Source organism: Salvelinus alpinus, chromosome 9 (genome assembly GCF_045679555.1).
Source record: "Salvelinus alpinus chromosome 9, SLU_Salpinus.1, whole genome shotgun sequence".
In the NCBI taxonomy this organism is placed as follows: Eukaryota; Metazoa; Chordata; class Actinopteri; order Salmoniformes; family Salmonidae; genus Salvelinus; species Salvelinus alpinus.
In genome coordinates, this window is record NC_092094.1 from 70,542,775 (window position 1) to 70,569,538 (window position 26,764).

Below are 26,764 nucleotides of genomic sequence, written 5' to 3' on the forward strand. Positions count from 1 at the left end.
GTCCCTGTGCCCAAGAAAACGAAGGTAACCTGCCTAAATGACTACCGGCCCATAGCACTCACTTCGGTATCCATGAAGTGCTTTGAAAGGCTGGTCATGGCTCACATAAATACCATCCTCCTGGAAACCCTAGACCCACGCCAATTCGCATACCGACCCAATAGATACACAGATGACGCAATCTGAATCGCACTTCACACCGCCCTTTCCCACCTGGACAAAAGGAACACCTATGTGAGTATGCTGTTCATTGATTACAGTTCAGCATTCAACACCATTGTGCCCACAAAGCTTATCACTAAGCTGAGGACCCTGGGACTAAACACCTCCCTCTGCAACTGGATCCTGGACTTCCTAATGGGCCGCCCCCAGGTGGTAAGGGTAGGCAACAGCACATCTGCCACGCTGATCCTCAACACAGGTGCCCCTCAGGGGTGCGTGCTTTGTCCCCTTCTATACTCCCTGTTCACCCACGACTGCGTGGCCAAGCACGACTCCAATACCATCATTAAGTTTGCTGACGACACAACGGTGGTAGGCTTGATCACCGACAACGATGAGACAGCCTATAGGGAGGAGGTCAGAGACCTGGCAGTGTGGTGCCAGAACAACCACCTCTCCCTCAAAGTAAGCAAGACAAAGCAGATGATCGTGGACAACAGGAAAAGTAGGGCCGGACACGCCCCCATTCACATCGATGGGGCTGTAGTTGAGCGGGTCGAGAGTTTCAAGTTCCTTGGTGTCCACATCACCAACAAGCTATCATGGTCCAAACACACCAAGAAAGTCGTGAAGAGTGTACAACAATGCCTTTTCATCTTCAGGAGACTGAAAAGATTTGGCATGGGACCTCAGATCCTCAAAAGGTTCTACAGCTGCACCATCGAGAGCATCCTGACTGGTTGCATCACCGCCTGGTATGGCAAATGCTTGGCATCCAACCGGAAGAGGGTAGTGCGTACGGCCAAGTACATCACGGGGGCCAAGCTTCCTGCCATCCAGGATCTACACTACTGTTCAAAAGTTTGGGGTCACTTAGAAATGTCCTTGTTTTTGAAAGAAAAGCACAATTTTCATCCCTGAAAATAACATCAAATTGATCAGAAATACAGTGTAGACATTGTTAATGTTGTAAATTACTATTGTAGCTGGAAACGGCAGATTTTTATGGAATATCTACATAGGCGTACAGAAACTGAAGATCTCGTGCAACGCTGTGTACTACTCCCTTCACAGAACAGCGCAAACTGGCTCTAACCAGAATAGAAAGTGGAGTGGGAGGCCCCGGTGCACACCTGAGCAAGATGACAAGTACATTAGAGTGTCTAGTTTGAGAAACAGACGCCTCACAAGTCCTCAAATGGCAGCTTCATTAAATAGTACCCGCAAAACACCAGTCTCAATGTCAACAGTGAAGAGGCGACTCCGGAATGCTGGCCTTCTAGGCAGAGTTACAAAGAAAAAGCCATATCTCAGACTGGCCAAAAAAAAATAAGATTAAGATGGGCAAAAGAACACAGACACTGGACAGAGAAACTCTGCTTAGAAGGCCAGCATCCCGGAGTCGCCTCTTCACTGCTGACGTTGAGACTGGTGTTTCCAGCCGTTTCCAGCTACAATAGTTTCCAGCTACAACTTCAGTTTCTTGGCAATTTCTCGCTTAGAATAGCCTTCATTTCTCAGAACAAGATTAGACTGACGAGTTTCAGGAGAAAGCTCTTTGTTTCTGGCCATTTTGAGCCTGTAATCGAACCCACAAATGCTGATGCTCCAGATACTCAACTAGTCTAAAGAAGGCCAGTTGTATTGCTTCTTCAATTAGCACAACAGTTTTCAGCTGTGCTAACATAATTGCAAAAGGGTTTTCTAATGAACAATTCCCCTTTTAAAATGATCAACTTGGATTAGCTAACTCAGCGTGCCATTGGAACGCAGGAGTGATGGTTGCTGATAATGGGCCTCTGCACGCCTATGTAGATATTCCATTAAGAATCTGCCGTTTCCAGCTACAATAGTCATTTACAACATTAACAATGTCTACACTGTATTTCTGATCCATCCTAAGTGACGAGAATCTTTTGAACGGTAGTGTATATAATAGGTGGTGTCAGAGGAAGGCCCAAAAAATTGTCAAAACAGTCACCCAAGTCATGTTCTCTCTGCTTCCGCACGGCAAGCGGTACCGGAGTGCCAAGTCTAGGTCCAAAAGGCTCCTTAACACCTTCTACCCTCATGCCATAAGACTGCTGAACAATTAATAAAATGGCCACCCGGACTATTTGCATTGACACCCCCCCCCCCCCTTTGTTTTTACACTGCTGCTACCCGCTGTTTATTATCTATGCATAGTCACTTTACCCCTACCTACATGTACAAATTACCTCGACTAACCAGTATCACCACACATTGACATGGTACCGGTACTCCCTGTATATAGCCTCATTACTGTTATTTTATTGTGTTACTTTTTTAAATTTTTTACTTTAGTTAATTTAGTAAATATTTTCTTAACTAAATTTTCTTAACTGCCTTGTTGGTTATGGACTTGTAAGTAAGCATTTCACGGTAAGGTCTATCTATACCTGTTGTATTCAGCGCATGTGACAAATAAAATTTGATTTGAATATTGATCTATGTACTGTCTCTGGATCAGCTGGTCAACTAGACCTTGAAAGCGAGCTTGACTACTTAGAAGTAATCATTTACCTACATCACAAAATAAACAAATCATGGATACATGGCAATAGTCTCCAAAAAAGCGTAGGGCTGACATTGAGATTCATTGTGACAACCCACTGGACAAAAACTGGTTGAATCAATGTTGTTTGCACGTAATTGCAACCCAAAAATGATGACGTTAAATCAACGTGAAAAACTGATTGAATTTGCAAAAGTCATCAACGTAAGGGAATTGTCTTTTTTTCCCCACCTGACTTTTAAACTAAATCCAATGACATGGTGATTTGTGTTGTTGATTTTACTTTGAATTCACGTTAGTTGACAACTCAACGAAATGTAAATTAAATGTAAATCAAAATTAAATGTCTGTGTCCAGTGGGAAAGCTGTTGACTTCTGTTAGGATAGGTGAAAATCATTAGGCTACAAACACAATTATAGGCGATCAAACCAGTTTTGATCTATTAAGTTGTGTTGATTGGATACAATAAGAGTAATGTTATTTGTAACTAGGTGTCAACTCCTCTGAATACCATCATGATTAGCACCTAGAGAGCGTGCTGCTTACGTTAGGGCCTATGCTCATGGAAAAACTGAGATAGATACAGGAAACACCCGTCATGTGATTTCCAACCACAAGACCTCAATCGCCTGTTGAATACATCCTGTCATCTCAAAGTATTTTATGAAATCATAAGAGTTCTTCAAGCTAATCAGCCACCATACTATATATATATATACTGTGTGTATATATATATATACAAAATATGTCCCAAATAGCACCATATTCCCTATATAAGGGCACTGCTATGGGCCTTGACTAAAAGTGTGCACTGCCAAGGGAACAAGGTGCCATTTTTGGGACGCGACCCTAAAGTTATTACTATCCAAGAAAAAAAAAGCTACAGTACTTCACAGAACGTTCGGAACATTTAGTAATTTTATTACATAAGAACGTACATACAAAACACACTTTTATAAAAAGTTGATAAAACTCAGCAATTATTTGACATTGTCAGTAGAAATACACAATCCCTACAAACATTTACAATCAACTCTAGTATAGAGTTGTGATCCTAACCAAGGACCCCCCCCCAGACCACATTCTTCTGAACTATCTCCCTCATAGCTTTCACAAATTAGATATGTACACAATTTGACCTAGTTGGAAAAACCTTCAAATGATAAGATAACAAGGGGAGGGGGGTACACACACATACACAAAAAACTACTGAGAGGAACAAGTAGAGAGTATATCCATTCAAATATTTTTCTGCTTTGGTGTTGGTTTTCGCCACGTCTGGTGAGAAGTGACTGGAGGAGTGTAGAGAAGCTGTTGATCCTCTTTCCCCCCCCACTCCAAATACTACCCCTTCTTTCTGCCCCTCTTATCCTCTAACCCAGAGTGAAGTGGAGACATGTGTTTCTCTGCACCTGCACACAGAGAGAAAGGGAAGAAAAAGTTAAGTCAGTACTCTCTCTCTGCCTCTCTCACGCTCCCTCCCTCTCTCCCTCCCTCCACTGGAGAAAGGGAGCAGACAGACTGGCGCCTAGTGTGGAACTTTCACTAACCCCAGGCTGATAGCAATGAATCCCCTACACATTCGCTGGCTTGGCTAATTGGCAACCATGGTGAGAGGGGGGTAAGAAAAAGAGGGTAAAGGGGACTAGACTCTTTCCCTGCATAGCAATGCCCCCTTCATCTCCAAAACCAGTGCCTGATATTGCTATTTATTGTTGTTAATAATTTGAAGAAGTATGGAGTTTGTTCACACACTTTTTTCCTGAAGCAGTCCAATGCCATTGCCAGCCTATTCACAGCAAATTGGAGATTATATATACATGTAATGCAACAGCAATAACACATGAATAGATGTAAACAGATGTATAGATACCTACCATTTCTGGAAGTCACATTCCTCCTGTTTAATGGCACAATCGTCCATCTTCTTGGGAGAAATTGCGTGCAAGGTCTGCAGTCTTCATGGAAAAGAAAAATTAGAAATATTATAGCCACTGAAAGCGAAATTCTTAGCCAGACTTGACAACAAGATATAAACAATGACGCATGGAGTGGATACACTGGTTACATATAGTGCAACACGCACCGATACTTGATGAATACATTTTGACCGTTCACCATGTTACAGTGTTACAGAATCTCTTTCCAACAACATCACATTGTTCATAGGTAAAACATAGCGAAAAACATGTCTTCCGTTACATGCACGTCTATTCCTCCATTTCATACAATAGGAATTAAAGAGACATGCAATAAAATTCAGCATAACGTGGGCGGGCGAGGGGCAACCATCTTCACCTTTAGTGACAGCACCAAGTCAGGCGTGGTTGTCGCTGAAGACTCGTCTTCTAGCGCGATTTGCAGGTCGAAGATGTAGTCGATAACGTGCTGCAGAATTTCCACTTGGCTGACTGACTTGTTCTGTGGGATACTCGGTACCAGCTCCTTGAGTTTCGAGTAGCAGTCATTCATATCGCACAACGCGCCCACGGGTTCCTCCATAGATGGCTTATTCCGGGTGATGGAGAGACTCTGATCCGAAATGCAGCGGACAGCTTCGTAGCAGCTTCTGACAGATCTCATTGGACTGATGGCTTTCATGTTTGTGAGTAGGCTACAATTAATTATTTCAATTCGAAATGACGTTCCGATTCGGATAAGAAGGATCCAATATTCTCACTCAGGCAACAACCAGCTACAGTAATTCTGTTAGTGTGAGGGTGGCTTTATACACCATTGTCAACCAGTCGCCGCCCCCTTCTCACAAATAAATAAACCCTCGAACTCTGATTAGCCAGTGTAGAGACTTCCTGGTGGTTCTGAGGAGCATAGGGTTTCTGATTGGATGTTCAAACGTCACCTATGAGGGGGGGGGGGGGGGGGGGTGCTATGAGGGATTGACCAACAATTAGACACTTAATTTCAGGTAGGCCTATTTGGCTACAATCAACAAAGCATATTTTGGTGAGCACTGAATACGGATGACAACATATGATAGGCTATTCTACTTGATTAATAGGCCTAAATATGATTAGGCTACTATTCTGCTCAGTGACATAGTTTGTGCCAAGACAAATATGGGCTTAGGGCCCACTCTGGATCTTCTTTCTTTATCAAATTGAAGCCACACGTTACCTTTACATCTTTAACGGCAGTTTGTTCCTGTCATGACTTTACAGACATCTCGGCGTCTGGAATCTTTTTTTTTCACCTCTCTTGGCGTCACATGGTTTTAAAAGATGTCAAGAGACAAGACAGAGAGCAGGCAGACAGCTTGAAAATCCTATAATTATAAGCGGTATGAAAGGTGATGGATTTCACACCATTCACTCGCTTTATAGGAATAACAATCCTTTCCATTCACAAGAAATTAGATAACTTATCCAAACAGTTATAAACCTTATCATACATGAGTGCTTGAAAGTTCAAACTCCCTTCATTGTGAATTACAGTTTTTAATTTGTTATTATTAGCTATCATATTATTATCTTTGTTTTATTATAGCCCCAGCAACCCTCTCTGTTTTATAGCTAAATTGTGAACAGTGTCTATATCTCCCCACCACTCTCAAGGATTTTCCTTGATCATTTTCCTCTCAATTAAAATAAAGATAAAAGATAAGAACCAAATCCAAACAAATATGAAATCTAGTTAGTCACGGCAGACGAAAACATCCTTTGGGTGATGTGAATACAATTCGGGATGAACACTTACTGAAAATAAGTTATAAATTGTTCTCTTTCTTTTTAACCCATGCATTTTTTGTTTAAATCAAAGTGTGTCCCTCTGTTCCTTTTTGGTCTAATTTTCCCTTTTCTCACAATCCTGTTTTGTGGAGGAATGCACCCTTGCGCCAGCTGTGTGTCCTATTCCACCCCAGCTGTGTTGATCTAACGCGCCAGTCCCAGACAGCCTGGCGCCAGTCTCCCGACGTCATCCATTCACCCGCTCCAACGCGCCCCTCATGGCAAACGCCCGCCCTCACCAGAACCTCTTCGTGGAGCTCGCTTACTGGGCCCTTCACTCAAAGTCGTGGACCTGCCCCCTTTTCTCTGTTTCTGTTGCCGCAGCCCACTGAGATTTGTCCCAACTCCCGACCTATAATGCATGAGATTGACAATACGCTGACTCTCTAAAAATAACCCATTTGGTTCCTCTCCTCTGACAGCGCAACCAATCCTTGTTAGAGTCAATAATAATAGTAGTAGATAACATTTATGTTGGTGTATGCATCATCTGAAGAAAGAGGGAGTGCATATTTGTCATCAGTTGGTAAACCCAGGATGTGTTAAAGATTCAATTAAAACACACAAACATAGAAAAATATAGATTTAGGAAGGAGTTTTCACGCTCAGTATTTTTATATTATGAACAAATAAAGAGGTAGCTTAATTGTTTTCTGATGGATAAGCACTACCGGTGAAGTTGGCCCAATAGCCCGCCCCTTTGCAGTGGTTGCACAGATGTTAATGTCAGCGGGTAGGCTGCTATCCACTGCCTTGACCCCTGCTATCCACTGCCTTGACCCCTAATGACTACAAGTAATTGAATGACCTCATTCAAGAGCGAACCACTCATGTTATAACGTGTGGTGTGACCAGTCTTCGGTCCATTGCTATATTAAAAATACAATTTGTGAACGTTATTTGTTGTCCTAACAAGACTTCGACCTCTTAAATATGTCAAGGGTAGGAGGGTGGACAAATATTTTCCTAAAATCTCTGGCCTGGTGGGAAAATTACTATTTATACAGTACCAGTCAAAAGTTTGGACACACCTACTCATTCAAGGGTTTTTCTTTATTTTTTACTATTTTCTACATTGTAGAATAATAGTGAAGACATGAAAACTATGAAATAACACATATGGAATCATGTAGTAATTAAAAAAGTGCTGAACGGCAGGTAGCCTTGTGGTTAGAGTGTTGGACTAGTAACTGAAAGGTTGTTAGATCGAATCCCTGAGCTGACAAGGTAAAAATATATTGTTCTGCCCCTGAATAAGGCAGTTAACCTGCTGTTCCTAGGCTGTCATTGTAAATAAGAATTTGTTCTTAACTGACTTGCCTTGTTAAATAACAAATCAAAATATATTTGAGATTCTTCAAAGTAGCCACCCTTTGCCTTGACGACAGCTTTGCAAACTCGTGGCATTCTCTCAACCAGCTCCATAAGGTAGCCACTTGGAATGCATTTGAATTAACCGGTGTGTCTTGTTCAAAGTGAATTTGTGCAATTTCTTTCCTTCTTAATGCGTTTGAGCAAATCCGTTGTGTTGTGTCTGGTATACAGAAGATAGCCCTATTTGGTAAAATATCAAGTCCATATTATGGCAAGAACAGCTCAAATAAGCAAATAGAAATGACAGTCCATCATTACTTAAAGACATGAAGGTCAGTCAATCCAGAAAATTTCAAGAACTTTTAAAGTTTCTTCAAGTGCAGTCGCAAAAAACATCAAGCGCTATGATGAAACTGGCTCTTATGAGTACCGACACAGAAAAGGAAGACCCAGAGTTACCTCTGCTGCAGAGGATACGTTCATTAGTGTTACCAGCCTCAAAAATTGCAGCCCAAATAAAAGCTTCAGAGTAACAGACACAACTTAACATCAACTGTTCAGAGGAGACTGCGTGAATTATGCCTGCATGGTCGAATTGCTGCAAAGAAACCACTACTAGAGGGACACCAATAAGAAGAAGTGACTTGCTTGAGAAATGGACATTAGATCGGTGGAAATCTGTCCTTTGGTCTGATGAGTCCACATTTGAGAATTTTGGTTCCAACCACCGTGTCATTGTGAGACGCAGAGTAGGTGAATGGATGATCTCAGCATGTGTGGTTCCCACAGTGAAGCATGGAGGAGGAGGTGCAATGGTGTGGGGGTGCTTTGCTGGTGACACTGTCTGTGATTTATTAACAATTCAAGGCACACTTAACCAGCATGGCTACCACAGCATTCTGTAGCGATACGCCATCCCATCTAGTTTGCGCTTAGTGGGACCTGTAATTTGCTTTTCAACAGGCTGTGTAAGTGTTATTTGACCAAGAAGTGATGGAGTGCTGCATCAGATTACCCGGCCTCCACAATTTTTTAAATATATATTTTTAAATTGAACCTTTATTTAACTAGGCAAGTCAGTTAAGAACAAATTCTTGTTTACAATGACAGCCTACACCCGACCTCAATTCAATTGAGATGGTTTGGGATGAGTTGGACCGCAGAGTGAAGGAAAAGCAGCCAACAAGTGTTCAGCATATGTGGGAACTCCTTCAAGACTGTTGGAAAAGCATTCCAGGTGAAGCTGGTTGAGAGAATGCCAAGAGTGTGCAAAGCCGTCAAGGCAAAGGGTGGCTACTCTGAAGAATCTCAAATATAAAATATATTAACATTTGTTTAGTAATTTTTTGGTTACTACATGATTCCATATGTGTTACTTCATAGTTTTGATGTCTTCACTATTATTCTACAATGTAGAACATAGTAAAAATAAAGAAAACCCCTTCAATGAGTAGGTGTGTCCAAACTTTTGACTGGTACTGTATGTGTTATCTGTACAAGCAACTGCATATTATTGCATATGTATAAACATTAAATCAATACAAATTGGAAGAATATGGTGATGAACAAAGTTGGGCTATATGAAATTATAAGAATAAGAAAAAGTTATATAATACAGTTATATTGTTATTATAGTTATAACAGCATACTGCAAAATGATGAACACTTTTTTCGCTTTGGTAGGCTACAATGTTATAATTCTGGATGGTCAAAAATGGCATAGCCTACGCAGTGGCCTGCAAGTTGATTCCCTCCGCACCCAGGATTTTTCTATTTCCCATTTGCAGATTCCAGAGCTCTGAATCCATGTGACACTGGTGCGTCTGGGCAGGGATCAGGTGCCCTCGCGCTGCGCTGTTGGAAAGGCCCCGACACAAACGAGGCTCTCTTTCAATGGATGGGAGAATTTCGAGACTGGCGTCAGTGAGTCTGCCTCGCTCCGCATCCCCGCCCTCTCTCTCTCCCCCGGTCCTCCGTGCAGCTGGACGCAGACAATCAAGCTATCAACAATCGCCATGCATAATTAGCATCGCCCTCCCCACCCCACCCCCCCCCCCTCGTAACCCCTGTCGCCTCCCCCTCGCCTCTACCCAAAGAAAACCTTTCAAGGCGTTCGTTTTTTAATCCGCTGTCAACAAAGACTCTCTATTTCTTCTCCTGGTAACAAAAGAGGAGAGAGTAGCTAGAAGTCCCGTGTCATCTCGCTGAGAGCTAGCCCCACACTCACACACAGGCGGTTGGAAAGGCAGGCAATTGAAGACAAAACCCACTGTGCATAGAAGTCAATTCAACATCTATTCCACATTGGTTTAATGTAATTTCAAAGAAATGACGTGGAAACAACGTTGATTCAATCAGTGTGTGCCCAGTGGGAAGGGCACCTTTTCCCACAAGTATCACAGGGTCATTTACAGAATGAAACATAATTTGTGTTATCTGTAGTGTCATCCAACTCCTCTCCCCCTCTGTCTGGCATCAAAGAAGACCCTTGAGTTTTCTTTGAGGCTTTGAGGGGCTTAGAAATTCCAATGCGCTCTCTCATGCCACTGTGTCCAACTCCCAAACAATGTATGCTAAGTCTGATAATATTTGACTCTGATAAAAATCTATCTGATAATAGTAGCTAATATCATATTCATTCACAGCATTTGAGAATGTCACATTATCACAACAGCATGAACAAATGTCCATATACAGCAGAACTGCATTAGTTGACCATGCAGCATAACTGGCATTACTGAAATCTCTTTTTACTTTTGAACATAAACTATGATATGTACAATAAATCATGATCGAGATGATCTTCTTCAGGACAGTTACTAAGGCCTATAGTAACTGAATAGTAACTAAATAATAACACATAATAACTTAATTTAATTTCGTTTTGCTATATGAGTATTTATAGTATATCTTCATTGAGACAATGTTCTTCAGGACAATTCTATAGAGCCTAAGGCAGGGTTCCCCAATTGGCGCCAATTTTATTTGTCCCCCCAAGGTTTCTGATAAAAAGAAAAGCTTTTTCATATTTTTATTGTTGGACATAAAATATGATAAAAACACCAGCAAATCAGCTCCAAGTGATTTTAATTTTGGAACCTGTTCCAAAGTATTCCCACACATAAGAGACATGATCGTATACAAATGTAAGCAAGGTTTGAAATTATGATGTTTCAGTCAATTATATCCGTTTGGGCTTCTTGCGGTCAGTTTGCAGTCTACAAATGATTTGTAATTATGTTCCGGCCCCCTGACCATCCACTCAAGAAAAAATTGTCCCGCAGCTGAATCTAGTTGATGATCCCTGGGCTAAAATCCCGGTTGGAAGATTCCCAGAATCAGAAGAGAATAAGCAGGAAATCCTGAATCCTCCACCCAGGATTTCTGAAAAACCTGGGAATTTTTGTGAAAGTTACCAGAATTTTGCCACCCATGTAGGTTTACAGTAACCATGTAATGACCTCCACACCATGGGAACATTAATAATCACCACTATCATGTTCTCAGCTAGAAATGTCCCTGTGAACTGCACAATGCCAATACCAAAACCAGCACCTTGATCTAGACGCAGTGCTGCGCACAAGGTTTTCTCTTTCTGATGTTGTTGCATAAATACAATATTGGGATGGGCACTGGGAATGACAAGGGAGGAAGACAAGCTGAAACAAGCTAACAGAAGGCCAAACGTGGCCTGCTCATAGTGTGCCTAGCCGCCCCCTGTTTTTATCTCTTTATCGGAGAACAAACTGTTTGTGCCTTTCAAGAAGAGACCTGCCGGAGTAGCCATTTGTTTCAGACATGCCCCTTTTCTTTGGCGTAAACACAGAAAAAGCTGGCTGAGTCCAATGTCACATACCTTTGCTTAGGCTAGTGTCTGCCGCACCTGAGGTACATTTGGAGGCGGGAGGGACCTTGCAGATGAACACAATGCCAGTATGATGCCATAGTCACGTGAGAAGTCATGTTTTGGGTCTATAGACACATAGACAGACAGACAAGGTAGACAGACGGACGGACGGACAGACAGACAGACAGACAGACATAAGGTATGTCATTATGATCCTGTGGTAGACTAGACATGTTACAAATTTAGACCCATCTAGACCAGATCTTTTTTTCCCCCGGTAATCAGTTTACGATGCACAATGCCTTATATTAGTCTGCATAGTTGGAAAATGTCTCTGCCATCTCATATGGAAAACGTAACTTTGGTTCAGCTGATAAATCTAATAAATGCCGATCCCATAAGACTCTTCTGGCATCTATCAGACCCATGTGATTTTTTGTATTTTTATTTAACCTTTATTTAACTAGGCAAGTCAGTTAAGGACAAATTCTTATTTACAATGACGGCCAAACCCGGACGACGCTGGGCCAATTGGGTGCTGCCAATTGGGATGTTCCTTGGACCAAGGTAAACTAAGGTTAAGCTAAACCAGCCCCATCTGGAACAATTTGAATATTGGATTAACATGAATGGAAACCTAACAGCCTCTAACAACAACAACAAAAAACTCTCTGTTTAAAATTGCAAAACAATGTCAGTCTCTTTGGATAGGACCATGGTAGGACCGATGAGCACAACAGACCCAGCCAGTCAGTCAGTCAACCAGGCAGCCGGTCGGTCAGTCAGTCACCCTGCCAGTCTGCTACAGCCTGAGGAACATGGCTGAACGTCTGTGTCCGTAGTAGCCATGGCATCCCTCCAAACCCCCCAATCTAAGAGCCCTCCGGCTGCCTCCTCCAACCGCCAGTTACCAACATTTACTATGTTGCGAAGTTACATCTAACGCCCTGGGTGAACAGAGAACTTGAAGGAGAGTCTGGCAGTCATAGTGATAGTGTTGCTTCTCTCCAGAGTTGTATGTTTTATGTTCACTGTATTTAAATTGTATGATGACCATGTTGACTTGTGTCTGGATTCTACATTGTATATTGCTGGCAGCACCTTCTCACTAAGTAAAATTCCAGGTATGTGTAAATGTACTTAGCGAATAAAGGGATTCTGAATCTGATTCCCTCTTTAGGCAAAAGCCATTTGAGGACCCAGTTCTTGTGTGTGTCTGAGAGAGAGGGGGATGAAGAGGAAGTCAGACAGTTGGGAAGAGGGGTATAGATAGACAGATAGAGGGAGTTAAAGAGGGAGCCAGAAAGAGAGGTAGATCGAGGTAGAGGTGAAAGAGAGAAAGGTAGATAGTGAGGGAGAAGGAAAGGGCCCTGCTACTGCTGTGGGTTCAGCTGGTCAGGTCTCTGAGAGACACAAAGTGGGAGGACAAGAGCTCCCTGGTGGGTATCTCTGCACCTGTGTGCGCTAGTGTGAGTTTCTGGGTCAAGAGGGTCCCTGAGAAATAAGACGGGTCACAGCAGTTACTTTCTCCATCCCCCTCTCCCTTCGCTCACTCTCTTTCTTAAGCCATCTTCAGCTCCACTCCTTCCATCTTCTCCCCCATCCCCCCTTCCCCCTCTTCTCCTCATCACTCCATCTCCTCCACACACCTCTAATGAAGTGAAACAATGGGATTGAGAGGTGACACACAGCTGATCCCCCTCTCCTCCCTCCTCCTCCCCCTGCTCTCCTCCTCCACTCACCCTCTGCCAATCTGGGTCACTGATCTCCCCCTTACCCCCTTACCCCCCTCCCCGCCACTCCCTTACCCCCCTCCGACCAACCCTTACCCCTTCCAGATGGTTGCACACAAGGAGGGGTCTGGGACACAGGGTGACCTGATTAGGTGAGAGTCTTGCACAAATTAGTGAGAAAGTAAGCTAATCAGAACAGAAACCATGTCTGTCTGTAGGTCGGTCAGTCTGTCTGTCTGTCTCGTCTTTCGTACAGTGGGACGGTTGGTCTGTCGATTGGTTCGTCTTGTCTTTATCTCTGTTTATGTGTCTCTCTGCCCACCTGTGTGTCTGTCCGTCATCCATTCGTATTGTCCGTCCAGCCCCTGCCCCTCTCTCTTCCACACACTCTAACGAGTCAGTCTGAATGGTGAGACAATATCACAGAAACAGGCTTAGTCTGGGACATATGTCTAAACATGGAAATTCATCTTATTATTCATGCACAAATGGTATTCATTTTATTACGTATAGCTGAAGGTATGTGGGGGTTTCGTATACTTAACTCAGGGTCAGTGTAACAGATGCATTGTGGATGGTGATGTAAGATATCACTGAAAGTCTTGTGTGTGAAATATGTCAACCATTACGGTATAGGCCTATTGTTTATTGTGTTGAATGCTGGGCTAAGGCCAGACAGGACTCAGTGTAAGAGCTATAGACGTTAATTGGAAATGCATAGGTATCGTGTCCCAAATGGCACCCTATTCCATATAGTACATTACTTTTGACCAAAAGTAGTGCACTATATAGGGAATAGGGTGTCATTTGGGATGCACTCCTAGTCTCCGATCTGTGTATTGTCCTGTGTGTGCTCATTTCCTGCTAGCCTAGCATACTTTCTTCACTCTGTAATTGGCTCAAAATATCTCCTCACCACTAGGTTAGACCTTCCAGTGTGGCCGAGGATCATTGGCTCTCAAGATTCCTCAAATGGTATGTTCTCATCTCTTCTCTTCACATGACCAAAAGAGGCACGGCCCTGAAAACAAAGTTCTCACAAACCAGTATAGCTCTTATACTTAAAATAACATTGTCATTAATAATGATACAAAAATATATTCGTGAGAGTGATGTTCAATTGGTACAGCTGGTAGAAGAATGTGAGCAGCTAGCATTTTAGAGAAGTCTCGTGGCTATGCACTCACGTACACTATAAACCAGCTATTGCAAGACGACTGTATTCAATTCAATACAACTTTATTAATCCCACAGTGGCAATCCAAAATATATTGGGGGCTCATCTACTGAGTGCATGATATGTACTGTAACAGAAGCAACTACAATGTTTGCATCTCTGAAATAAAAACGAAGCAATTGGTATTAAGTCACCAAGGCCTTTAGCATTGACATTGCTAGAGTGTTGCTCATGTAAGCTAGGCAATCTTGGAGTCTGAAGAATGCGCTGAGACAGGGCTACGTTTAATTGAACAGTAAAACACATTAAGTGACATCAGTGACATCACTTCCTTTTCTGAGAGGACACACTACAGACACACAGAGCTAAGAGAGGGAGCAAGAGCGAGTGAGAGAGAGAAAGAAAGTGAGAGAAAGGAAGAAATAAAAGAAGAAAGGTGAGAGAAAGAAAGAAAGATAAAAAAAGAAAGAAGGAAATAAAGTAAGAAGGAGAACAGACAGATAATAGGTCGATGAACTTAACATACAGAGCTCAGATGAAGACAAATGCTTCAAACAGGGAGAGATAAGATTCACACAGTGAAGGACGAGAGTAGCTCCTTTGAAACTGCGAAAAACGGTGATAGGCCCTAAAGAACTAAACCCTCACAGACTCACAAAGACAGCTATTAGAGATAGAGGATGGTCCAAATCATGAGGTGTTAATGTCTCTGCAGAGTATTCATAGTACATGTTGTTGTAGGCTGTGTATATTCATTAGTGTGTATGAGTGTGTATTGGGTGTGTTGTTATGTACTGTACCTACAGTATCAGTCAAAAGTTTGGACACACCTACTCATTCAAGTAAAAAAAAAAATATATATACATATATATATATATATACATATATATATTCTACATTGTAGAATAATTGTGAAGACTTCATAACTATAAAATAACACATATGGAATCATGTAGTAACCAAAAAAGTGTTAAAGAAATCAAAATATATTTAATATTTTAGATTCTTCAGAGTAGCCACTCTTTGCCTTGATGACAGCTTTGCAGTCTTGGCATTTTCTCAACCAGCTTCACCTGGAATGCTTTTCCAACAGTCTTGAAGGAGTTCCCACATATGCTGAGCACTTGTTGGCTGCTTTTCCTTCACTCTGCTCTCCAACTCATCCCAAACCAACTCAATTGGGTTGAGGTTGTGTGATTGTGGAAGCCAGGTGCAGCACCCCATCACTCTCCTTCTTGGTCAAATAGCCCTCACACAGCCTGGAGGTGTGTTTTGGGTCATTGTCCTGTTGAAAAACAAATGATAGTCCCACTAAGCTCAAACCAGATGGGATGGTGTATTGCTGCAGAATGCTGTGGTAGCCATGCTGCTTAAGTGTCCCTTGAATTCTAAATAAATCACTGAGATTGTCACCAGAAAAGCACCCCCCCCTACTTTGATGAATCTCAAATATAAAATACATGTTGATTTGTTTAACACTTTTTTGGTTACTACATGATTCCATATGTGTTATTTCATAGTTTTGATGTCTTCATTATTATTCTACAATGTAGAAAATTGTAAAATAAAGAAAAACCCTTGAATGAGTAGGTGTGTCCAAACTTTTGACTGGTACTGTATGTCTAATCAGAGTACACACATTTTAATTTGCACTGACACCTAGCCATGTGCCAATGGTTATTTACAGTATAGGAGACAGTCGTTAACAATTGAGTGTGTGTGTGTGTGTGTATATGCACACATTTGTGTATGTTTGTGTCTGTTTATCTGCTAGTGTGTGTGTGCGTGTGTTTATCCTCTTTGCGACGACCCTCTAATGGCTGTTAATTAAGAGCCATGTGTCAATCTAAGTAACATAGTAAAAACAAATCCCATCAAAATCGGTCAGTTTAAGCTAGTGATATGAGATTTTTTGCATTGGCTGCATCTCAATCCACCACCTCCGTCTATGTCGGCCTTACGGATGTGTGGCGGAAGGTGGCCAAGCTACAGCGGTGTTCGTCAGACCATGAGACATCACGAAAACTGGTCTTCTCACAAAAACGTCTGTAGCGTCTGAATGGTTTGGCAAGCCCCACGGGACTCGTCTACAGTTGGTAATACTGACGTGCCAACTTTTGTCTGTAGCGTCCGAACGGTTTGGGCTACAAACTAATATGACTCTCACGAATACAATGGTGTTCTCTGTTTTAATCTACAACCCCCACAAGTATCATGGGACTTGTACGAAGGTAACCCATACAAATGAATTGAAGTATGGAGGTAGGTTTGTGTCAACAAAAATATGTGTCAAAAAATATATTCCCTGAGCTTTCAAATATCTTCTAGATATATGACAGACACTTCAAAACCTTATTCCTAATGATTTATTTTTTGACTGTCTTTTTTTGCCATTTATAAATGTGTAACACAATGCGTCGCTATGGGCAATAGTAGTAAAGGCCAAATTCAAATATTTTATTTTTATTATTCCTAAAATTCTAAATCAAATAGCTAAATTATCAATGACCATCTTAAAACAATTCCATATGTTAGCTTAGTAGAATGGCTTAGACTATTAGAGGTTAAATAACTCCATTGGTGCTCACCTCACCTGTGTCAATGCATTAAAACAAACATGCCCATAACGGAGCAGTACATTCTTGTTGAAGTGTCCACAAGTTTGCTCCTATACTGGCAATAACTGGGAACATGGGCTGAGAATCCTGTGAGTGGAAGGTGTGTATGGTGAGACTTTGGAATAGACAGCAAAGTTTTTCAATGGGATCTCTCCGCAGGGGGAGGCAGGGAAACTGAAATGTCTGACCTTTTCCAACAGTCTGACTGTGAACATTTGTACGACAACCAAATGAAGGAAGACATAGACGCTATTAAAAAAGAACTGACGATGCAATATGAAGATAAATGTGTGGAGGAGATGAATCATAAACCCACATTGAGAACCTTTTATTTGATTAAGGGTGAATTTGTGTGTGACAGATATATTCTGTACAACCTACCTAAAAGCAAGAGATCGCTATGTGCACAGATAAGATCATGGATATTGCCTTTGCGTATTGAAACAGGTCGGTATAATACTATTGTGACCTCAAAGAGATGAACGTCATGTTATCCTCCATTGCCCTTTCTACCACAATATACGCTTGTCCTTATTTATTCCAGAAAGCCCACCAGATATGTGGCTGAGTGATGAGCAAAAACTGAAATGTTTTTCTGTCCATTGTGTATTTCCGTTTTTCCAGAATTTTTTGAGAAAGCCTGGAATAAAAGAAAGGTGGCGACCTATAATTAAATAAATAAAATCTTTAGCTCCTATATAGCAAAGGGCACGTACTGTATATACTGTAGATTGTGTGTAGGCCTGTCTCACACTTGAATTTTCTCTTTGTGCCAGACCGTGTTCAAACGCCTTCCGTTTCATTTTTCTGTCTTTATTTATCTGTATTTATAGATTAAAAAAATTATTTATACTGCTCTAGAGTTATTATTATTGCTTGGGTAACCGTATTATTTATTGATTTGGTTTTCATTCTTTACGCAGTACGCACGGCACAGAACACCGGAAGAATTATCACTGAATTATCACTGAATTATTCTAATGTTTGTTTATGTGTCAATTGATCCCATAAGAGATGGGTTGCCAACTGGCAATTTGACACAAAAATAAAATTCATTAATTAATGAATTAATTCCAGTTAATGATTGTCTGCATGGCAGACTTCTGCAGCATGGCTACAGGCTTCGAGATAATGACGGAAATCAGGGAGAGAGAGAACAAGAGAGAGACCAGAGAGAGAGAGAGACCAGAGAGAGAGAGACCAGAGAGAGAGAGAGAAACAAAAAGAAACAGAGGTAGAGAGAGAGAATGAGAGAAAGAAGAGACACACATGACAAGATAGGCATCCTCACAACCACCTAACTACATCTCATACAAACCTCCTAAAACAGGGCCGGCCCTAGCCATTTGGGGGCCCAAAGTGAGATTTGTTTTGGGGGGGGCCCACCACCTTGCGGGGAAAACCGAAATATGTATGTTTTAAAGTAAATTTCCTGCAATTCTACACATTTTGCCATGGGGAGTATAGAAAATGTTGCAGTTTTAAAGCAAGCCTTCTACAATTCTTCACAATTTGCCATGGGACAGAAAAGTTTAGCAATTTTATTACAAATTTCATGCAATTCTCAAAATTTTGCCATGGGGCAGAGATATTTTTTGCAGTTTTACAGTAAATTTCCCTAAATTCTACACATTTTGCCATGGCGTGGCGAGAAATGTCTGCAGTTTTAAAGCTAATTTCCTGCAATTACAAAGATTTTGCCAAGTGAGAATGACTAACAAAATCAATGGGGGCCCCTTGGAGGTCAGGGCCCCTGGGCACATGCCCTGCGTACCTGGTCGGTTTTCAGACATTATTACTACAAGTTTAGATAGCTAGCTAGACTAACTTACCAATTTAAGATTGTTAGCTGACATGGCTAATTGAGTGACTGACAGTGACTGACATGACTAACCAAATTTTAAAATTGCACCTTGTGTATTCTACTTTTCTAACTCTCAACAGTACATTGAGAACACGACTGTTGAGAACCCCCCAAAAAGCTAGGGCCCTATGAGACCACTTATGTAACTTATGCCTGGAGCTGGCCCAGTATTAATTTACACAGAGTTCATCCATCGTCGTGACTCAATGCTAGTGGGTTAGAAAGGAAAGGTCGAAGGTCAAACGCTAAACAGGCTAGGACGATGTTGCCTTTGCTGCCGTCTTTTGAATTATCTTTTTAAAAAGTAGATACAAAAGTTAGAAAATAACTAGCAGAAATCAACACAGCAGATTTGAGTTTCCCTTATTCCATCTTGTTCTAAGGGAAGAAATGTTATTGGTTAAGTTTAGGGGTGGGAATCTAACGTCAACCCACGTGTCTAATGTCAACCCACGTGTTAACAACCTCCACCTCCCACCAACTTTTTATATGAGGCCTAAAGTTACAAATATGCATCAGTTGACATTGTGTTATGTTGTGGCTTGGCACGTAAGTAAGTGAGTGGTAAATAAGGGTTCTGTTTGTGTTAACGTGGGTGCGTGCATGCGTGTGTGCGTTATTTTGTGTGTGTGTGCAACACTCCCTGTTCTCTAGTTGCCAGATGTAAGCCCTTGTCCAAATAGCAGATTATTCGCCTTCCTCAACGAACAACAACACACAACGTTGCGCTAACCTCCCGGTGACATCACGGCAACATCTGGAAAACATTAGGCTTCACCTGGATCCCTGTTTATGCTGTAATCCGAGCAGAGGACTTACAGATGCAGAACGGAAGGGGCTACGCAGTGAATGCCTGCTCGAAGGGGTTAACACAATGCACCCAGTTCATGATGGGAACCATCCTTTTCACGTCGCGCACAATAATAACCCCAGAGAGAATGTGGGTCTTTTTTTCTCACTCCACACAGCGACACTGTGCGCACGGTGGCGGTGGGTGATGCTGAGTCTATGCCTCCTAGTCTCCTTTATGTCACGCGCTACTTTTAGAAAACAGAAGGAAAAAATAAAAAGAAGAATACCCCCACGCCTGTCGCTTGCACACAGCTGGCATATTTTGAGCTGCTATTTCCTGTAAAAATTGTGACACGGGAATAATGACGGCTTTGATTGGACCTCTAGTAAACGAGAGGCACTTCCTGTTCTTTTGTATTGGTTTCATTGTGAAGAGATGGGCGAGATGGGGGGATGAGGGGAGGGAAGTGGGGGATAGGGGTACAGGGAAACAGCTGGTAGAGATACCACAGTCAGGAACATCTCCTTTCCTTTCTGCTCCTCTCCTTTCATACAGATCTAGGATCAGTTTACCCTCCCCCAATAGGGAGAACAACCCACAACTACCCTAAGAAACTACCCTTAGATCAGGATCACCTCGCCCTTTAACCTAAATGACTGGCGGGAGAAGTGACATTTCAACATGATGATTCTGTCAATGACTGATTGGTCAAATTAATCAACTGGTCAGGGGGGGGATGTTTGAATCATCAATATTTTACAGCTGATTGATGATCTTATTTTTGAGGTTGAAGATGCTACTCTGTTCTCAGATCAGATTTCAAGCAACGCTCCGCATTGGAAAAAGAAACATGAAACTTTTACATGATCAATCAATTTATTTGCCGGTCAACTCTGGTCTGGTAGGCCACACGCGCGCGCACGCACGCACGCACGCACGCACGCACGCACGCACGCACGCACGCACGCACGCACGCACGCACGCACGCACGCACGCACGCACGCACGCACGCACGCACACACACACACACACACACACACACACACACACACACACACACACACACACACACACACACACACACACACGCAGTGTCTGCCACATTGTCTACTCTCTCAGTGTGACCACTAAGTGAATTACCTGATTCAACAAATCATAATTTAAGATTAGCGAGCGGCGCTTCCTTACAAAGTGCTGAATTGCATCCCTCCAACTGATAATCAACACAGAGGTGAAGAAGACAGGGTTGTGTTCATTAGGCACTACCTGCATTGGTCCAATAAGAAACGCACATTTTTGTTTTCCGTTTGTTATGGTTGGCACTAATGAATAGAACCCAGGTGATAATCCAGGCTGTATCACATCCGGCCGTGATTGGCCCAGCATCGTCCGGGTTTGGCCGGGGTAGGCCGTCATTGTAAATGAGAATTGGTTGTTAACTGACTTGCCTAGTTACAATAAGGTTCAATAAAAAAAAAAGGTCTATAGAGGAGCACCAATAGAAACACTGCCACTGTACATTACAGTGTCCCATTGCACCTGAAATGTAGGGCAGAAGTAGAACAGAGAGCAGTTTTGCAACTTCCTTTTTCATATTATCTGTTCTGTCCTATCACACTGTTAGATCAGATATGGCTCAAGACATCCAAAAAGGAGAAGAAGATACACATAGAACTCAGAAATGTCTAAAGATTATAGCTGATATCTTATTTTCTGTGTGTTTTTAACTCTCTGTGCTCTCTTGGTCTTTTTATAAAAACACCTGGTTTCTTATCTTCGAGAGCAGGAGAGCAAATGTGTCAAAGTGGGGTCTCTAAAAATGTTTCTAGAGGACCTCTCTCTTTATCTCTCTCTCTCATGCTCTGTTTCTTTCTCTCTCTCTCTCTCTCTCTCTCTCTCTCTCTCACACACAAGCGCACACACACACACAGGCACACACACACACACGCACACACACACACACACACACACACACACACACGCGCACACACACACACACACACACACACACACACACACACACACACACACACACACACACACACACACACACACACACACACACACACACACACACACACACACACACACACACACACACACACACACACACACACACACACTGGTTGTTCTATCTTAGTGAATTTTTCCATTAGCGTTTGCAGAGATCACAGGTTGTGGTGCTTCCTGCCACAGTGTTTGTCACCACAGCAGCTAACCAGTATGTGCTCTCTCTGCTAGCTTGAGTATTATACATTTCTTCTCGATCACGTACAAACAATTTTTGGGATCTGTGTTGAAATGTATCTATAACAGAACAGCAATGATCAAATGCTCAAATACATGTACAGAAGTTCAGATCATTTTCTTGCCATTGTACCTGACTTGCATATCTTAGACCACCTTTTGCAAAAAAATTTAAATACAAGTGTCATCAGTGAATACAAAATTCACTGCTAAGTGTTTTGTTCACAGAATATTAACATTGTTTCATCAGAAGGGAAATGTACGCAAATGTCTTCACTGTGTCCAGCCATCAGTAAACACTACTGCACAAAAGTCAAAATCACCCCATCAGTGTCATACCATGTACAATATAGGGAAATATTTAAGCAATAGTGTGTCTAATGTTTACGATTTTTTTACAATATTGCGGACATGCAGAGATACAGAGAATGAAGTTGGGTTACTTCTTGGTAGGCCAATACGTTCTTATCCACGTCCATTGTATTCACCTTTCATTATTTCAATTGTGGACTGTGTTTCTGTGCACCAATGAAAGTCTACAAAACTATGACAAACCAGTATATTTATTGAATGTATAAATGATTCATGCACACAATGTGCTTATTTAAAAAAAATCAGGAATAATATTTGATTGGATGCGTATGAAATTGTTTGGTGAAATATGCATAAAAGGAGTAATTGCCCATAATTCTGCACCTTTGGGTACTCCAATTTTGATCATCATGATTTTGTGACTGCAAAGAAAATGTATTGATCTTGCAACCCAATCTCCAAATAAAACGTCAGGCTGTGGCGTAACAGATGTTGCATTAGTCATTGGCATAAAAATTGAGATTGTCCCCCCTTTGCTGCTATAACAGCCTCCCATCTTCTGGGAAGGCTTTCCACTAGATGTTGGAACATTGTTGAGGGGACTTGCTTCCATTGGGCGACTACGCTTGCCTCGCAGTCGGCGTCTCAATTCATCCCAAAGGTGTTCAATGGAGTTGAGGTCAGGGCTCTGTGTAGGCCAGTCACGTTCTTCCACACCGATCTCGACAAACTATTTCTTTATGTACCTCGCTTTGTGCACGGGGGAATTGTCATGCTGAAACAGGAAAGTGCCTTTCCCAAACTGTTGCCACAAAGTTGGAAAGCACAGAATCGTCTAGAATGTCATTGTATTCTGTAGCGTTAAAATTTTCCTTCACTGGAACTAAGAGGCCTAGCCCGAACCATGAAAAACAGCCCCAGACCATTATTCCTCCTCCACCAAACTTACAGTTGGCACTATGCATTGGGGAAGGTAGCGTTCTCCTGGCATACGCCAAACCCAGATTTGTCCTTCAAGACTGCCAGATGGTGAAGCGTGATTCATCACTCCAGAGAACGCATTTCTACTGCCCCAGAGTCCAACTTCACACCACACAAGGTCCCATTCTGTGAGCTTGTGTGGCCTACCAATTCATGGCTGAGCCATTGTTGCTTCTAGATGTTTCCACTTCACAATAACAGCACTTACAGTTTACCGGGGCACCTCTAGCAGGGCATTAAATTTGACGAACTGACTTGTTGGAAAGGTGACATCCTATGACGGTGCCACGTTAGAAGTCACTGAGCTCTTCAGTATGGCCATTCTACTGCTAATGTTTGTCTATAGAGATTGCATGGCTGTGTGCTCGAATTTATGCATCACTTTCCGCAACATGGGTTCAAACTGCACCATTTTGTTTCTCTCTATTTTGGTTGTGGTCCACTTAAAGGATTGCTGTATATTGTGAGTTATTATTTGTATTTTTCCTATTGCCATTATTTCATTTTTCCCCCATGTAAATTTTATATACTGGGATTTTAGAGTGTTCTGAAATTATTTTTAGCAGAGGAGGCATTTAGTTTTCAATATTGGTCAGTTATATCACGAGATCATCCGCAAATATGTTTAGTTTACATTCATGTTTACCAATACTGACACCTGTTACATTTGGGTCCTGTCTAATTCTTTCTGCAAGGGGTTCAATTGCCAGTGCAAACAGGAGGGGGAGAGGGGACATCCCTGTCTTGTGCCCCTTTCTAAAGCCATTTCATCAGATAATGTATTATTTGTGTATATATTTGCTTTAGGACATTTATATGATATTTTTATTACATGTATTATTTCAGCTGGAAAGTTGAAAGCTTCCAAAGTTTTAAATAGAAAAGGCCATTCAAGATGGTCAAGGCCTTTTCGTCATCAACAGTCATTATTGATACATTTATACCTTGTTTTTTGCGTATTGTATTAAACTGAAACATGTTCTTGTATTTGTTTTTTAAGTGTCTATTTTTAATAAACCCCATTTGATTGATATGTATCAAGTCTGGTAAGACTTTTGCCTTTCCATTGTTTATAAGCTTTGTTATTATTTTATTGTCACAAATAATTAAACTTATGGGTCTAGAATCAGTAGGGGACTCTCCAGATTTGACTGGTTTTAATATAACTGAAATAACTGTTTGATACATGGAACTAGGAAGTACTGAATTGAGTGACGTGTGTTGTCATTTGTGTAAATAGGGGTGATACTTTGTCCCATAATGTTGAATAGGATTCTATGGGAAAGCCATCCATTACTGGTGCTTCTCTCCGTGCGAATGCTTTAACAGTATCTAATATTTATTATTGGGTGATCCCTGTCTGCTGATAATTGCTTCAGAGTTGTTGAGTCTAAGAAGGCTATAGGATCCATCCAACTGTTGTTTAATTGTGTATTACAGTTTAAGTCGGAAGTTTACATACACTTAGGTTGGAGTCATTAAAACGTGTTTTTCAACCACACCACAAATTTCTTGTTAACAAACTATAGTTCTGGCAAGTCGGTTAGGACATCTACTTTGTGCATGACACAAGTAATTTTTCCAACAATTGTTCACAGACAGATCATTTCACTTATTATTCACTGTATCACAATTCCAGTTGGTCAGAAGTTTACATACACTAAGTTGACTGTGCCTTTAAACAGCTTGGAAAATTCCAGAAAATTATGTCATGGCTTTAGAAGCTTCTGATAGGCTAATTAAAATCATTTGAGTCAATTGGAGGTGTACCTGTGGATGTACTTCAAGGCCTACCTTCATCCTCAGTGCCTCTTTGCTTGACATCATGGGAAAATCAAAAGAAATCAGCCAAGACCTCAGAAAAAAATTGTAGACCTCCACAAGTCTGGTTCATCCTTGGGAACAATTTCCAAACACCTGAAGGTACCACGTTCATCTGTACAAACAATAGTACGTAAGTATAAACACCATGGAACCACGCAGCCGTCATGCCGCTCAGGAAGGAGACGCATTCTGTCTCCTAGAGATGAACGTACTTTGGTGCAAAAAGTGCAAATCAATCCCAGAACAACAGCAAAGGACCTTGTGAAGATGCTGGAGGAAAAAGGTACAAAAGTATCTATATCCATAGTAAAACGAGTCCTATATCGGCATAACCTGAAAGGCTGCTCAGCAAGGAAGAAGCCACTGCTCCAAAACCGCCATAAAAAAGCCAGACTACGGTTTGCAACTGCACATGGGGACAAAGATCGTACTTTTTGGAGAAATGTCCTCTGGTCTGATGAAACAAAAATAGAACTGTTTGGCCATAATGACCATTGTTATGTTTGGAGGAAAAAGGGGGAGGCTTGCAAGCTGAAGAACACCATCCCAACCTTGAAGCACGGGGGTGGCAGCATCATGTTGTGGGGATGCTTTGCTGCAGGAGGGACTGGTGCACTTCACAAAATAGATGGCATCATGAGGCAGGAAAATTATGTGGATATATTGAAGCGACATCTCAAGACATCAGTCAGGAAGTTAAAGCTTGGTCGCAAATGGGTCTTCCAAATGGACAATGACCCCAAGCATACTTCCAAAGTTGTGGCAAAATGGCTTAAGGACAACAAAGTCAAGGTATTGTAGTGGCCATCACAAAGCCCTGACCTCAATCCTATAGAAAATGTGTGGGCAGAACTGAAAAAGCGTGTGCGAGCCTACAAACCTGACTCAGTTACACCAGCTCTGTCAGGAGAAATGGGCCAAAATTCACCCAACTTATTGTGGGAAGCTTGTGGAAGGCTACCCGAAATGTTTGACCCAAGTTAAACAATTTAAAGGCAATGCTACCAAATACTAATTGAGTGTATGTAAATTTCTGACCCACTGGGAATGTGATGAAAGAAATAAAAGCTGAAATAAATCATTCTCTCTACTATTATTCTGACATTTCACATTCTTAAAATAAAGTAGTGATCCTAACTGTATGTCAGTTACTAGGATTAAATATCAGGAATTGTGAAACTGAGTTTAAATGTATTTGGCTAAGGTGTATGTAAACTTCCAACTTCAACTATATTTAAATATTCATAGAAGCTTTTAAAAATTGTAATCAATCAAGTTGTTATTTCTAATTACCGCATTTGTATCTGTATCTTTTAAAATTATAACTGGTTTAGCATGTATTTGCTTTGTGAGAGCTGCGAGATATTTGCCAGGTTTATTTGCCATTAAGAAATATGCATTTTTTTTGTTTAACCTGTATTTGTTGTCTCTCTTCAAAAGTAAAATATCAGATTCCTGCTTAAATTGAAATTTTATTTGATTCTTTACCTTGTATATATATTTTAATGTTTCTTTTCTGAGATTTTCTTGAATTTGAATTTCTAAATCCGATTTAGCTATTGCCGAGTATGAGATTATCATTCCCTTAATGTAAAGGCATCCCAGATTA

The 26,764-nt window shown here is 41.5% G+C and overlaps 1 protein-coding gene across 1 annotated transcript; it reads right to left on the minus strand.

Annotated features, from left to right (window-relative positions):
• Positions 1-3,599: 3,599 nt before the first annotated feature.
• On the minus strand, positions 3,600-5,409 carry LOC139530552 (DNA-binding protein inhibitor ID-3-A-like). Its single transcript, XM_071327070.1, has 3 exons — positions 4,998-5,409; positions 4,577-4,657; positions 3,600-4,111 (listed from the first exon to the last, which is right to left on the minus strand). The coding sequence occupies exons 1-2, from the start codon at positions 5,298-5,300 to the stop codon at positions 4,604-4,606; spliced, it is 357 nt and encodes a 118-aa protein (XP_071183171.1). The 5' UTR covers positions 5,301-5,409; the 3' UTR covers positions 3,600-4,111; positions 4,577-4,603.
• Positions 5,410-26,764: the final 21,355 nt, after the last annotated feature.